A 16,689-nucleotide genomic window follows, 5' to 3' on the forward strand; every position below is an offset into this window, starting at 1 on the left:
TACCCATCGTCTATCCAGGGGTAGAAACCTATAGACACCCTATGCTAAATGACTTCTGGGAACAAAGCCCTTTGGGGTGATACAAGAGCTTTTATTTGAACTTAGTCCAGATTTGGGGTTTTGACGGTTTTTTATTGGATTTTCGTAGAAGACTCTAACAATGGTGGATGACAATCCTTTTGAATCAAGGGGGAGCAAACCTCTATTCTTCATTTTAGTTTTGCAGTTAGGGATGACAATCCTTAGGTTAGCTGAGAGAGCTTAAAATTAGTACTCATCATTTCAATTAAATTTCAATATATTTTTTTCTTTTTATAGGCCAATATGTGCCAAAGGAAAGTAAAACTGATTTTTTTTTGTTCAAGAGGGAACGAACCTCTATTCTTCATTTTAGTTTTGCAGTTAGGGATGGCAATATTTAGGTTAACTTACAGGGCTTAAAATTAGTCCTCGTGATTTCAATTAAAATTTCAATTTTTTTTCTTTTAATAGGGCAATATGTGCCGAAGGAAAGTAGGACTGATTTTTGTTTCTCTTTTTTTTGCTCCGATCGTTTCAGCAGGAGGAGGATGTCTAGCTAGGGGAAATGTCCTTAAATTGTGGATGCAGCGTGCAGAACTAGAAAGAACTGGAAATAAGATTTCTAGGATACAATAAAAACTAAGGTGACAAAGCAGAGAATTTAGGCAGCACCCCCTCCACCATTTATGGGAATTTCTGCGCAGGAGTATGTACTTTTTCCTGGATGGCCCCAGAACTTAAACAGAAACTTTTACACGAGACTTATATGTGTTTTATAAGGCCATTGGTTAGATACAATTCAACATCGATGCAGTTTGATACGAATTAGTTCGATCGGTTCCCATAGTTTTTGCTTTTCTTGGCACGGAATATCAGAGTACAGCTATCCATGTGTAGTTTCTAAGGCCATTGATGATAAAATTCGATATCAATGCAGTTTGATACGAATCAGTTCGATCGATTCTCATAGTTTTTGCATTTCTTAGCAAACAATAACATAGCAGAGCAATTCATGGAGGCACCATGCTTGGCTACTCGAAAAGGACCCCAGAACTTAAACAAAACATTTACGCGAGACTTATGTGTATTTTTTAAGGCCATTGATTCGATACAATTCGATATCGATGCAGTCTGCTATGAATCAGTACGATCGGTTTTCATAGTTTTTGCAATTCTTGGCACACAATAACAGAGTATAGCAATTCACGGAGGCATCATGCTAGGCTACTTGAAAATGGCCCCAGAACCTAAACAAAACATTTACACGAGACTTACGTGTAGTTTGTATGGCCATTGGTTTGATACAATTCGATATCAATACAGTTCAATACAAATCGATCGGTTCTCAAAAATTTTTGACAGTAGAGCCAGACCTACCAATTTTTGGCACAACATAGTGGAAAACAATAACTCATGTAGGCACCATGTATTTCTACTTAAGAATGGCACCAAAACTTACAATAAAAGATCAAACGAGCCGTATGCGCACTTTCTATGACCATCGGTTCAATACGATTCAAGGTCGATACGGTTTGATACGACTCGGTTCAACCACCTCTCCTAATTTTTGGACTTTGAGCTAAAGCCAACAATTTCTGGTGTAAAATAGCAGAGAACAGCAATTCATGTAGTCACAAATGGTTTACTACTTAAGAAGGGCGCCAGATCTTGAAATAAAACTATTTAAAGCCTTGTTTTTAGTTTCTATGAATACTAGTTTGCTGTGATTATTCCTGATAAAAAAAAATGATAACATTATTTATTATAAAAGTGATATTCCTGACAAAAATCCTTAAAGAAATTAAAACCGAGACCACCCTTCTCAAGATATCTCTCTCGGGAAAATACAACCCTCTCAACGTAAAACTGAAAATCTTCTTTTTCACCCTCTAAGGTAAAATCCTCCATTTTTCTTCTTTTTTTTAACTAGATAAACCGTATATTATAATCAAGCCCATCAACGTATCTTCCATATCACCTTCCTCTATTATTTATTATATGCAATTAGCTAATTTAGCATCTGCATTTCTCATATTAGTGGGAAAGGTGGAAAGCAATGAAAGAAAATCTTGTTCTTCTTTTGGTTCACATTCTATGTCTAGCATTTTAGAGGTTGTTAGCTCATCTGTGTGACCAGGGACATAAAACTTCCCAGCCATAAAATTCCACGAATAAAAATCTGCATAACAATTAAAAGTTCCTATAAAAATATCAATTTCTTTGAAACAAAGCTTTTATAGGATATTGAGGTATGGCAATGGTGAAGCTTTCCACTCGACGGTAAAATTCTTCCACTATTTTATGCCCAATAAAATAATTCGAAGACTAAGAAAGATCAGCTCCGTTGTTAATAGCAAATTTTATAAATACATTTAAAAAATGTTAAATCAAGAATAAAACTTGTACAAAAACATCCTACTAAGAAAGTAGATGGAATTATTTTTACGTAGACCCGAAGACAAATTCATCATTGAAGTACAACAGTCGCCAAATTATGAATCGTCTTGTTACGGAAAGGATAAAAGTATCCATCGTCCTGTGGTGGCGCAGTGTGTTTGACCTTAGCTTGGTAATACGGGACCCAGAGATCGAATCATGCTGCAGGAATGCACTGTAGGGCCGACGCAGGGACCTTAGTTGTCAAGAAGCGTCGTTAATCTGATACAATACAATAAAAGTATCCATGGGAACGATTAACTTTTTTTTTTAATTTTAACTTTTTTTGGCTTTGTTGCATGATCGTAAGATCTCTACAACCTTCGATTAAAGGACTAAACAGTCTTTTCTATTTATGGGTTTTTTTTTGGCTTTCTTGCCTTTTTTGGCTTTGTTGCATGTTTGTAAGGTCTCAACAACCTTCGATTAAAGGGTTGTACAGTCTCTTTTTTTTGGCTGTTTTCGTAATCTCTTTGGCTGTTTTCGTAAGGTCTCAACAACCTTCGATTGAAGGGTTGAACAGTCAAAGTTTTTTCTTCAAGCGTTCTAAGAGCTTATACAAGTGAAAAATAACATGACCTGTTTCAAAGAGAAAGGCAGTGATTGCTTCGCAAATATTATAAATCTATAAAACACGGAGGCTTAAACTTCTATAGAAAGTATTTTGGTAAATGCTGTATTGAAAATATTAAGTTTTGCTGAGTGAAACTTTCAAGGTTAAAGAAATTAGGTTAAAAACCGCTGAAAATGTAGACTAAACCAGAAACAATTTTAAGCACAAAACCTGTCGTAAAACAGCTGTATTGAATAAATACAGCCGTTTTTAGCATGAAAACGCTATGATCATTCAGTCCTTAAGAGATGAACTAATCAAAAGCATAATTTGATCAGACCTAAAATTTAGACCTAATCAAAGCTAAAAAAAAATTATGGTATCCATAATAAAGCTTGCACAAAAATGTATTACGATATAAGAGGAATTCAATTTTTCAGCTACAACCTTTTGCCAGAGAAAATGCAGACGTAAAGGCCCCTATAGACGAAGTTCATCACTAGAGCACATCTCTCAGCCCGATTTTTATCCAATGCGTTCAAGTAAATGATAAAACTATCCATGGAAACGATCAAATAGTTTTTTTTTTTTTTTTTTTTTACATTGGAAGGCAAGCTTGGTTCTATTTTGAGTTGGATCTCTACTATCTTTGGTTCTAAGATACACTAGTGATCCGAGTTGCAGCGGTAGCTTGCAACCTAGTAAGAGACGATCATTTCGCATACTAACAAATACAATAGCCCATAACTCCTAAATCTAGAGTCAGATCAAAAAAAAAGAACTACGCTATTAGAATCGCCTTATCCAATACCCCTACGTAGGAAACTAACTGTCTCTTGGCTTGAATAACAAGGAAAATTCATTGGCTTGAAAAACAAGAAAAGTGGCTCCAAGCGCAATATTCTGCATCGACAACATCTTTTTTCCCCTTTTTTAGTGCATTCATTATCAGACGCCATCTAGAGGGCAAGTGAGAATAAATCACACTCTGTATTTCCAAATTTTAAAATATGATTATGAAAGCAAGCAAACTCTTGGAGCCCAGTTGAAAACTAAAGGATCATTGGGTAAGATTTGCAAAACATCCGAGATTTTAACTAACATCAGAGCCATTCATAGTAAGATTCATCTTAGTGGCTAGTTCAGGCAAGCTAAAGTAGAAGACGTACGTTATATAGTTCTTCTTCTGGTTTGATTGCAGGTGAATGGACTTCGTCCGGAATGAGGCAGACTCTGTCTGGCCTAGGGTCGGTTGGGCTAGCGACCCTCCACCCGAAAATTAAGTGCTACGAAAAGTGACAATACAGCCTCGGACCCGGATTCCCTTTTAAGATCTCGACCATCGCGCGTCAATGGACATGCTGACGACGTCAGAAAGACTGACAGACTAAACCTTAGGGACCGAAGGGGGCTACGAATTGCCACCTGGAATGTCTTGACTTTGAATGCACCTGCGTCAAAGAGCCTACTCTCTGAAGAACTTCGCAAGAACAAAGTGTCAATTACAGGTCTTACAGAAACACGTCTTACCGGAAGCGGAGAAGAGTGAATAGGTAACAGTGACTCATTGCTCTGGTCTGGAGGAAGCTCGAGAAGGAATGGTGTTGGCCTTGCACTAAATAGCCTTACAAGAAAGGCCTTACTTTTACATAAAGCTGTATCTGACAGATTAATGAAGACCCGCTTTGGACACAAGCATGGCAAGATGACTGTCATCGTATGCTATGCCCCGACCAACGATTCTGACGATGCGACTAAGGAGGATTTCTACTCTGCTTTGTCCAGATGCCTTGCAACAGTACCCCCCCCCCATGATATAACTGTTCTCCTTGGAGACTTTAATGCGACAGTGCGCGATGATATGGGTTTATGGCGTGGCACAGTTGGTCCTGTATCCCCCGACCCACTTAACGACAATTGGCTCCGCTTACTTGAACTATGCCAATCTCACGACCTTTACATTGCAAACACCTACTTCCAACGCAAAACTATTCATCAGTACACGTGGTATAGTAATGACGGTCGTACAAAGAAGATGATTGACTACGTCATTATTTCCAAACGCTGGAGATCATTGGTGAAGAATTGCAGAACTTACAGATCAGCAGAGCTTGGAAACGCAGACCATAGGCTTGTGTGCGCCGATCTTCGGCTTCGCCTCCATGCACAACGATCGAAAAGAAAACCCGTCGATGCAGATATTGGGAAACTAAAGGAACCAGATACTCGCCAGAAGTACAGTATCGAGACATCGAATCGCTTCGAGGCTCTTGGCTCACTTAATAGCAGCGAAGATCTCTGGAAGCATTTTAAATTGTAGACCAGTGAAGCAGCACAACTAGTGCTTGGCAAGAGGAGTTATCCAAAGAAATCGTGGCTAACTAATGAAACACTGCAAGTCATAGAGCAAAGACGGAAGGCAAGACTTCTTGGGGACATGACCAAATATCGGAGGCTCAATGGTGTGCGGAATAGACTCATTCACCGGGATAGAACCAAGTTTGTTGCAAGGAAAGCCGATGAAATTGAGCTAGCTGCAAAAAAGAAAGACATGGGCAGTCTATTCAAGCATCTCCGAGACCTCACTGAAAATAAAACTCCCACCTTGGGTCCCGTCCTGTCCAGGGATGGTGCACTTCTCTCTGACGAAGGTTCTTGTCTTGAGCGGTGGAAGGACCACTTCTGTTCGCTCCTCAACAATACTGGTTCGTCTGCGCCTCCTAATGATAGTCCCAGCCAACCTTGCAGTCAAAGACCTGGAACAGATGTTCCTCCAGATGAGCCTTTCAGCCCCTCAGAAATTGGACATGCAGTAAAAAGACTCAAGAATAATAAAGCTGCTGGTATCTGTGGCTTAAACTCAGAGCTGCTAAAATATGGAGGTCCTGCAATGCTCCTGTTTCTACACACCCTGTTCTCTACAATCTTGCAAACAGAGATAATTCCCGAGGATTGGCGGAAGGGTGTCATCATCCCCTTATGGAAGAGAAAGGGCTCGAGAAGCGACTGCTTCAACTACCGGGAAATAACCCTACTGTCAGTCACTGGCAAACTGTTTTCAACGGTCCTGCTGGATCGATGTCGGAGCATCATTCGAAAAATCCGGCGACCGGAGCAAGCTGATTTTATGTCGGATCGTTCAACCATCGAGCAGATTTTCACGATTCGACAAAAAGTAGAGAAGACCACAGAGTTCCGACAGAAAGCATTTATTGCCTTCGTTGACTTCCGTGCTGCATTTGACTCAGTCGATCGAAAAGCTCTTTGGCGGATTCTTGAGTTGACTGGCCTACCCGAGAAATATTGCAGACTTCTCAAGGCGCTGCACCATGGGACGGAGAGCTGTGTACATGTTAATGGTCGGCGTAGCCCGTTCTTTCAAGTCACGACAGGGGTGCGCCAAGGATGAGCAGTGGCCCCAGAGCTCTTCAATGTCATCATAGATTACGTTATGACAAAAACCACTTCATGTCTCAGCTTTGGGCTCAAATTCGGAGATCATACCATCACAGATGTCGATTTTGCCGATGACTTGGCCATTCTAGCGGACTCCATGGAGCAGCTGCTGGAAGCGCTCCGAATTCTGCGAGAAGAGGCTGCCAAAGTAGGACTGCATATAAACTGGAACAAAACTAAAATTATGGCCATAGACCCGTCTTCTCCTGCTGTTAACTCTCCAGTTAGCCTGGACAGCACCACTAGCATCGAGGTTGTTAAAGACTTCACCTACCTGGGCTCCGAAATTTCTTCAAATGGTTCACTTCTCCCCGAGCTGCAGGCAAGATTATCTAAAGCGTCTTCTGCCATGGGTATATTGAATCGTCACCTCTGGCGAAAACCAAATATCAGTCGCACAACGAAACTGCGGATCTTCAACGCTCTAGTCGGCTCTGTGATGCTTTACGGAGCTGAGACATGGCAAGCATCAGCTGCAACCCTCAAGAAAATAGATGTATTTCATGCAAAGAGCATGAGGAGGATTGAGGGCCTACGATGGTCCGACTTCGTCAGCAATGAAAAGCTTCTGCAGCTCACAAAGCAGTCTTGGTTTTCGACTCAAGCAGCCGAGCGAGCCTTACGATGGTTCGGGCATCTGCTTCGAATGCCACCACATCTACCCGCAAAGATGATCTACGACTTCGACCCTATTAAAGTTGGTTGGAAGCGACCTCGCGGCCGACCGAAGAAACGTTGGTCCGACAGCCTGTCCGAGTTCTTGGCGATGGCAAACATCAGACAGGGCGAAGAGCAAATACTCGCCATGGACCGAAGTGGGTGGAGGAGGCAGGGGTCACTCTACGCCGAGCAGTGCCCGGCAGGAGACTTATGTCAAGTAAGTCAAGTCTGGTTTGATTGTTTGGAGAAGCTAATCAACAATTCCCATGCAATTCCACACCCTGTACCAGCTGAGATCAGACTCCGGGTCCCATATTACAAAGTAGAGAGCAATCCCACTGTATCCCCACAGGGTTAAAAAACACCCGATAAGGGATATGAAGAAAGATATAATTTTTTTGCAATAGACTGGTTTGAACTTGAATCCTCCTACACAAAAGAAGAGTATCATCGCTATTGTACCATGACAACCATTGTTCTTCTTCTTCTTGATTGGATTGTTACGGAGATTTTTCCACATAATCCTATTACTAGAATCAAATTCTAGGCCCTGCAGTAGTTTGCTCGAACTTCGGTATCGAAATTCGGTTCCCGTATTCCCAAGCAGAGATCAATCCCACTGTTTGGATGTTCTTTTTCTTCTTGTTTGGAATGTTATGGAGGCATTTTCGCATAAAGTAATTACCGGAACCTAATCCCGAGTCCTTATGTGTGTTGCTGCAGCTGAGTTCGAACTATGAGTTCTGTATTACCAAGCTGAGATTAATCCCACTACGCTACAATAGGACACACTGCGCTGGTCGAATTCCAATAAAGGGTTTTTCTATACAGTCAAGGATCGAAAGATACTCTCTGATTGGCTGATCTTATCTTAATTTTTTAAAAAGTTCAAAATAGATAAATGTCAGATCCGGCTCTACCCAGGGCAGGAATTTAACTGCGTCTTACTATGAATGGATACGGAATTAGCTATAATATTGGCGTCAGTCAAATCAGCTAAGCATTAGGTAAGGATTGTCAGCATTAGCTATGGATCAGTGCTAGGGAAAGAGGGTTGTTACCCTTAAACACAACGACATGAGAGTTGAATTGGAAGAAACAAAATTTGCAGGAATAAACCACAAAGAAATAGGGCGTTTACTCGTTAAAAATGCTCTGAGTCAAGGATTGTCCCGAGGACAATCCCAAAACTAGTATATGTCCCATTGATTTCACAACTGATCTAATAAAAGCAATCCCTGATAAACTATCAACACCACTTGTTAGTATTTTTAATGATATTAGTAATTTTGGATGTTACCCGTCGTTCTGGAAGCAGGGCTACATTACTCCAATCCAAAAGAAGGGAGTCCTGAACGATTTTACTGAGCACAACCAATCACCTTGACTCCAGTTTTTTTCAAAATTTACGAGGGTTTCTTAGCTAATTGGTTAAAGGCAAATATTTCTGAGCTTATTGACATAAAACAGTTTGGAGACCTGAAGGAGACATCTCCTTCACACCACCTTGTTAGTCTTCTTGACACTATTCTTGAAAAACTTGAAAACTCTGATACTTGATTGAATCTTTTATTGATTGATCTCCAGAAAGCATTTGACCTAACTGACCACAATAGCCTTTTAAATAAACTGCTGGGGGAGTTTCAAGTGAGACATTTTTTAGTTAAAATTGTTGCCTCTTTTTAACGAATCGTAGACGAAATAGTTAACAAGTTATAAGAATGATTATTCCGATCCTCTGCCTATCTTTCGTGGGGTCCCCCAGGGAATCCTGATGGGTCCCATTTTATTCCTTATAACGATTTAACGGAATCGTTAACAAGTGTTAAATATAAAAATGTTTATTCCGATCCCCTTCCTATCTTTTGTAGGGTCATCCAGGGAATCCTGATGGGTCTCTTTTTATTCCTTATAATGATAAATAGTCTCATGACTGACCATACAGATCGATGGAAGTATGTGGACGACCTGTCAGCACTTGAGGTTTGTCGACGAAATATTAAAAGCTCAATTATGACATTACTCGACAATGTCAGACAGGAAGCTTATTTGTCGAAGATGAAAGTTAACGCTAATAAATCGTCAGTTATGACAGTTAATTTTTTTTAAATTACCCTCTTCTTTCACAAACCCCATCCCTCCCAAAATCTCTGTTACATGCATTAAATTAATTGGGGAGACAATTACTGCTGACTTAACTTTAGATAGAATTTTCTTGCCGCCCTCCCCTAAGGATCTTCTCCAACTTTATAGTTATTTTATCCGGCCAATACTGGAGTATGCTTGTCCAGTGTGGCATTACGGTCTTTCTTCAGAGCATGTTTAAACGATTGAAAATGTCCAAATACGAGCACTTAGAATCGTAATGGTGAAGGGAAGGTTCTGTATTATTATCTACTAGGTAAGTTTGGACTCATCACGTTGGTCAGGAGAAGGAATCTCCTGTGCCTTCGTTTCGGTACCAAGACCCTGTCTGTTCCCCGACTACGTTCCATCATCCCCAAACCCTACCTTCACGCCTGCAACAAACTGTCCCGTATAAAGACCCAAAAAGTCCCTATATTGAATCAAATTCCTGCTAAACGTGAAAGATATCGCAAAGTTTTGTTTCCAGTTGTGCTGAATTGTATAATAGCCAGGAAAACTAGTCATTAACTCTATTTTTTGTTTGTTTTGTTTTTTTTTTTGTATTAAGTTTTGACTGATTTTACTTTTTTTTTGTACTGACGTGAACATCAGCGATGAAAAATTGTTTCGATAAGATCTATATGTACTATTTGTGACGGCTATTTGTGACGCGAAATTCAAATTCCGCAAGCATGCCGTGATTTTTTGTTGTTCTTTTTATTGACTTAAAACCTATCCCAAAAGAGCCAATAACATTTTTAAAAGTGGAGTTACTTGTTTCTCCAGAAATCGTATTCCCTTGTCAGTCTAAATTTGTCCCTCAAAATTATTTAAACAAGTTTTAAAAATCTTTTTTTTAAGAAATACGAAATAACGTGATTGATCTTAAAAAAATATAATTACAATTGGTGAGTAGGAAATTTCGATAGAACAGCCTGTTATTCTATACCGAATACTTCAAAAAAACTTTGCAAGTCAAAGCAATAACAGAGTTTAACTGAAAATTTTGCCGGTATACCTTGACAAGCTCGACATGGGCCATCACCACACTCAATAAATTTCGACTTTTTTGTATTTATCTAAATAGAGAACAAATATTTATCTCCCTCGAGCTTTTCGTATTTTATTCATTACTTCATAATATTCACAAGACTTTACTCAGAAGAAATTAAATAAAGAACAATAATCCCTGACTAAAATCCTCCAATTAGTAACACCAGATGAGATTGTTGAAGAAAATTTTCATAGAAAACTCGCTGAAAAGGCCTGTATAATAGAAAATTCTTAAACAACCGAACGACAGTTCGAGTAGTAGCAGCCATGATTCACGCTAAATACTAAAAATGCTTGAAAAAAAGGTAGGCCCGATAATTTGATCCGTTTCGTCCTTTTCTCTAATTTTCGAGCAAAATTTTGTTTGATTGCTGCAAAATTTTATGCGAATAAAGGAAGAGGGGGGAGGGGGAGTTGAATATTTTTGGGAAAAAAGAACGGAATCTGGTGTTACCAATTCATCACCTAGAGTAGTAGTTCTGCATAAATTAACTGGTGGTTAATAATTGTTGTGGCGTTTGTGGGAATTAGCGATTTCATTTATTGAATGATTTTGTTAGAAATATAGCTTGACCATTCATTCTATATCTTACACAATAAACCAAGAAACAAACCAGGTAAGCAAACTATATTTTACATTATTGCATTATCTATGCTTCCACCAAGGCAAATGACGTCAATTTATGAGCCATCTATTTCTGATAATAGTATTCATATAGATGTCACTGTTAATCCCATGTAAGAACTTCAATCTTTGATGTAATTAACTTCTCTGTTTTTAGTTGCAATGACACCTGATTATAAGCATCAAACGATAAAAAAAGTTTATATTTTTATTCAACATTTCATTCAATAAATGTTTTGGATAAATGAGTGTGGCATTCAAGCAGGCTTTTCAGTCTTATCCAGTCTTATTTGCAATTTTCACCGTCTATATATATATTTGCTATTTCAATACAATTAATTATACTTCTGCATTATAATTACAAAGATTTTGTGGAAATTTCTCGAAAAACTGTTTGAAAATAATAGTCCCAACATTTCAGTAAAATTTAGTGGTGTCCAATTGGAAACGAAACTTTAATTATTAGCCAACACTACAAAGTCCACAGCAAGGATACGGGGTCTAAACACTCCTCTCAAAGTCCAAAGCGTTATATTTCTCAAGTTGAACTGATAAATTAAATAAGAAACTCACTGATAGTACTACCTAGTCTACTATTAAAACTTTGACAAAATCGTACCAGCTTCAACTCACCTGATGTCTACACTGGTAATATCTGTTTTTCTTCAACCCTACACCACTTTTTCTCATGGACCCCTCCCTAAATGCAAATTATGGCAAATCTATTTGGCATAGCAATAGATTCGTTCAGACCAAATCCATCTATGATAAGGCATCATTCAAAGCCCCATGCCAACCAATCGATCAGCATAGGTTTGTCAATTTCGATATGCCAGTTAATAGGTTACAGCATATCGAAAAAAGCACACATTCAAAAAACTGGTCTCTCTCAATAAAACATAGCAGCTTATTGTGGAACGACACGTTCATCTATAGCTTATGGACTGTGAATTGAAGATTCTTTTTTATACAATATCATTTTAAGGTTGTCAAAATCAACATGGGGTAGAATTCAACAACTTTGGTTCAATGGGTTATTTAAACAATCTGTAGCAAACCTGTAATTCCTGCTTTATAATTTTTGAGTTTTCGGGCTCCAGAAGGTTGAGAGTTTTTATGCAGACCAATGATTTATATTCTTTATAAATATAAGAAACAAATGGCGTGTTGGTGCCTGGAAGTATCCAGGATTTTTTTCAGGGGGAGGGGGTCCAAATTTTTTTTACATAACGCATAGAAATTTGTTTCTATGCATTTTGTTAATTTGTTCATGAATCAGACACAAATTTTGGAGTAGGGAGGGTCAAACCCGGTAGGCCCCTTGGATATGGCCTTGGTTTAGGTGTTGATTAATAAGTTTAGTAACTGAGAGCTTATCCCAAACATTCATAAAAGTGAAGGGGAATGTAGGATATCCTTGAGATTGATAAGAATAAACCCTTTTGGAACAAATTGTAGTCTAAGAATGAAATTCCTAGTTGTTTTCAACCCCAGTCCAAAGGTGTAAACCTGTATACAGCTGTAGTTGTACTAGTGTTGGAATCCAATTTAACCATGCATTACCAGCCACAGAGTATCCATCGATCTGTCTACTCAGTGAAACAGCAGATACGTCATTGTTCAGACACTCACTTTGACGAGACCCTATGCTCTTCACTAATGGCGAAAAAGGGACTGAAAATTAAGAAAAAAAAAATACTAATCAGGTAAAGCGAAACGATTTCAGAAATTGAGCATGTGTCTGAACCAAACTTTCTTTAAAATAGAATCCAATGACCATTTTCGTTCCGCCCTAGCTTGATTGGCGTATCTGACATTACCAGAAGATTAAGTGGGGGTAGAATAATGTCTGTGAATCTGTTTGTGACATCTGTTTTCTTAGGAAATACAAAAGAACAAAACAGTATATAGCTAAATAAGGTAGCTATAGTTGAGTATAAGGTGGCTTTATTTGATTACATAGTACACAGCTATCCTTCCCTTGAACGAAGAAAATTCGTCTCAAAATTCGGTTCAAAAATACCTACTTAAGGATTCGGGAAGTATTGGGAACACCCTTTGACTTTGACGATATTTGAAAACAGAAAGAAAATGGAAAAGTTTATACAAAGAGTAATGGAGAACCCTAATAAAAGAAAGCGACTTCATCTATTGACTGCAACAACCATACACTCTGAGGAGGAAGGGCCCTTATATTTTCACCAGTTTATATGTATTCGTCCTATACTGATATGGAGGGGGGGCTTCAGCTCAATATTTAAAGTGTATGGGGATACCAAAGGACAGCTATTAATTATGAAACTACTAAAATACAACACAGGAGAAGAGCCATATAACGCTAAAATTTATTCCATAGCAATCTCAAAGAACTCAAAAGAATAATTAACTGGAAATTGATTGACTTTATAACCCTTTTAAACGATTCAACTAAGATACTCAAGAAACATAACCAAGTCATGAATATACCAGTTGACTAGACAAGAAAAACGTGATATTTGCAATAAAAAAACAAACCGTTTTGTGCTTAGGGCAGACTGGTCCGTGCAAGTCACACACCTTAACATGTCTAGTAAACCATATAATTTGCAACACCCAGTTTTCGCAAAACTAAAAATTTTGTGTATTGACCCCTGACAGTAGCAGTATTTACTGTGTAGAGTCAAGTTCTTAACAAATATTATACTAAACAAAAAAGACCGGAAATGAGCTTTTTTGCTTCACGAACTAAACAGACTAAAACGGACTTGACTTACTACACTTCATATTACTAGACTCCAAATGGTGGATAAAACTACATATATTCCGTGGAACAACAGGCTGAACAAAAGACCATGGATACTTATTGGAATTAAATAAGTAATGGCGAAAAGGAGAATATAAAAGGAGACCCATCATAATTCCCCAGGCAAACTAGTGATTTTCCTTGTTGCTCAAGATGGGGGACTTAATACCCGGGTTTTTGGCTATAAAGATTTCAACGGTACAGTTTTCGTTTCAATTCGACCCCATTTTCGTGGGGAATTAGACTATTTTTTAAAATTCCCATATTTTTTTCAAAACAAAATTTTATCATAAAGATAAAGCGAAATAATGGTTGCTTAATAAGATCATTCTTGAATCAGCTTCAATGGTACTTCTTCACTTTCTAGTCTTTTTTTTTAATACATTTTAAAATTTTAAGTTATTATGGGTTAGACATCGCGCTCATTCAAAAACCGATGTTTAGTGTCTGTAGTTATTTTTTTTGCAAGTCCGAAGCCAAAACTACGTTCAAGCCAAATCCAAAGCTACAAGGCCAAATTGAGACTAGTACTTCGTATTGCTCATGAAAGGGACACATAATCGCTATTTCTGCGATGAGGCACGGGAGGTGAGTAGTAAAAATGAAATTCACGAATATGAAGAGTAAAAAAGTTAAAGAGATTGCGATGAAAGAACAAAGATATTGCGAAACACGATAGAATATAAATGCTTTTTTTCCATATTTCGTCAGGAAAATTATACATTGAAAATATAATTATTGGTATTTATCACATAATACCATTATTTTTAGTCATTTTCATTTTTCAACAAAATTGTCAAAAATCTGTGTTGTTCCCAGTGTTTACACAAAAATCTGCAGGTAAACGCATGCGAGTTAGATAAGAAAGCCCCTAAACTTTTGTGCCAAAAACTACCCTTTCCTAGAACATTCTTAGAGATATAGGAAAATGACCAAAGAATAAAATATACCTTGATAGGGTCGCCATCTCTTCACTTTCTTTTAAATGACGAGGATTGTGTGGTGAAACGGCGTTGGCATAACGATCCTACAAAATACGAAAAACAATGAATAGATTATCCCTGAATATAAAAAAAATGCAACATTGAATAAAAATAAAATTTTGAGATAGAACTTAAAACAGCTAGATATCACACTCAATGCAATAGCGGTGACTTGGAAAAGGGCGGCGTCTCTCCAATATATTTTTCGGTACTCCTGTGTTAATCAGAAAACTCTCGAGATGTAAAGTTAGGCTAATCCTAACGAAATACACCTAAATATGAGGCAAATATAATAGTTTAGTTTATATATCAATATAATTCGGGCAATACATTTGCACATTAAAGGGGTGTGTGGGTAAAGTAACCTAATCTAAATTAACCTAACATTACCTCCCCTCCCCGAATGTGAAAATATATAGCCCAAATTATGTAAGTCCATTGCATTCTGTCACCCGTCATTTGTCTTTGTGGCTATGAAACCGGTTTTCATAGACTGACATTCAGCAAACTTCTAGAGCATGTTCTGATTAATACAGGAGTACCCAGAAGGGCCAGATAGGGCACATTTGCGCCATTTTGGCACTTTTTTGAGGCGGTTGCACATTAATTTTTCAAATCGGCGCTTTGGGGGGGTAGATCGTTCATTCGGCGCATTTTCAATAGAAAATGAAGTTTTAGGCGCATTTTCACATTTAGGTGGTACAGCTTTAGATTAAGCATCTGGCAACACTGGTAGTACATATTTTGCTACCACGCTCATTCGCTCGCAAATTAAGAGTTCTACTGCCCTTTTTAGAGGGCCAAAATCTAATGGAAGACAACCAAACGCTTTTTCTACAGATTTTTTTATTTCCAATCCATCTTCAGCCCCACATTGTATAGGATCGAAATTTCAAGGTAGGCATCTTAATTAGAAGCTCAGGAGGAAGGGGAAAGGTACATACAGCCTCAAAGACAAGGGCCGAAAGTTGCAACAGCAACTCATTTAAAACAAAGGCTTCAAAGATTCAGTTTAATATATAAGTGGACATGTTATAAGTAACTTAACCTATGGTAAAAGTCATACGATTCTTCTTTTAAGGAATCAAACTCGTTTAATTTGATTTTACTTTTTTTGTTACATAATATTGGTAAAAAAGAGGGATCCATACAGGGAAGTGACTAGGGAAGGAGGAGGTATAAGTCATATGATTCTTCTTTAAGTAATTAAACACGTCTAATATGACAGTTTCGTTATTTTCGTTAGTTTTGTTATTACAAATCATGTTCCTTCTGTGAAGCTTAATCTTAGCTGGGCATGAAGTTACTTAATTCTGAAGACCTATAAAAGTTCTATTAGCATTTCATAGGCCGTAACTATAATTCTTTTTAAGCTTACAGAGAATTTCTTCCCATTAGGTTTTTTGGTCTGTTGAAAAACAGATTTAATGAGATACAGTGAGATAGTAACTGAAGAGATTAGCATCTGCTTAAGGCTTAAAAACCAATAAATTGGTGCTTTGCGAGCGTGAAAGACTGGAAGTTTAAACGCTGTTCCGATTTCTCAACCAATAAGAGAAAGTATAGGCTGACATATAATTAAGGGTAACAAGTGCCGAAACACCAAAACCTAATGTTGGTAGTCAGGAGGGGGAAAATTTGACAGAGTATGTCACTTACTTCTTTCTTTGGTCTTTATTTATGGTAATATATTTTTGTTCTTATTGTTTTGACATTTAAACTTGTTAATCATTGTCTGGTCTATTCTACGTACGATAGCGATTGTTGTGGCACTGAAGCCAGTTCATGGAAACATAGACGGCAGGGGACAGGAATTTTTTTTTTTTAAGAACATACAAAAATGATATTTTTGAAAAACCTCCGAGGAGGTACTTTTTTCATTTTTTGAATAAAAATATGAAAAAGTACTTTTTAAGATCTAGGGGTTGGCAATCTCCCCAAATCTCAATTGGTAACTCCTAGTTTGTGATTATTTTTATTCGATATTCAACAT

The 16,689-nt window shown here is 37.9% G+C and overlaps 1 protein-coding gene across 1 annotated transcript in view; it reads right to left on the minus strand.

Annotated features, from left to right (window-relative positions):
• Positions 1-16,689, minus strand: part of LOC136042728 (uncharacterized) — a gene marked incomplete in the record, with an annotated part of 208,929 nt that overhangs the window by 58,843 nt on the left and 133,397 nt on the right. The window contains 1 exon segment of the mRNA XM_065727690.1: positions 14,664-14,740. Within this exon segment, the coding sequence (XP_065583762.1) occupies positions 14,664-14,740 (77 nt within the window).

The sequence above is a fragment of the Artemia franciscana genome, chromosome 2 (genome assembly GCF_032884065.1).
Source record: "Artemia franciscana chromosome 2, ASM3288406v1, whole genome shotgun sequence".
Classification (NCBI taxonomy): Eukaryota; Metazoa; Arthropoda; class Branchiopoda; order Anostraca; family Artemiidae; genus Artemia; species Artemia franciscana.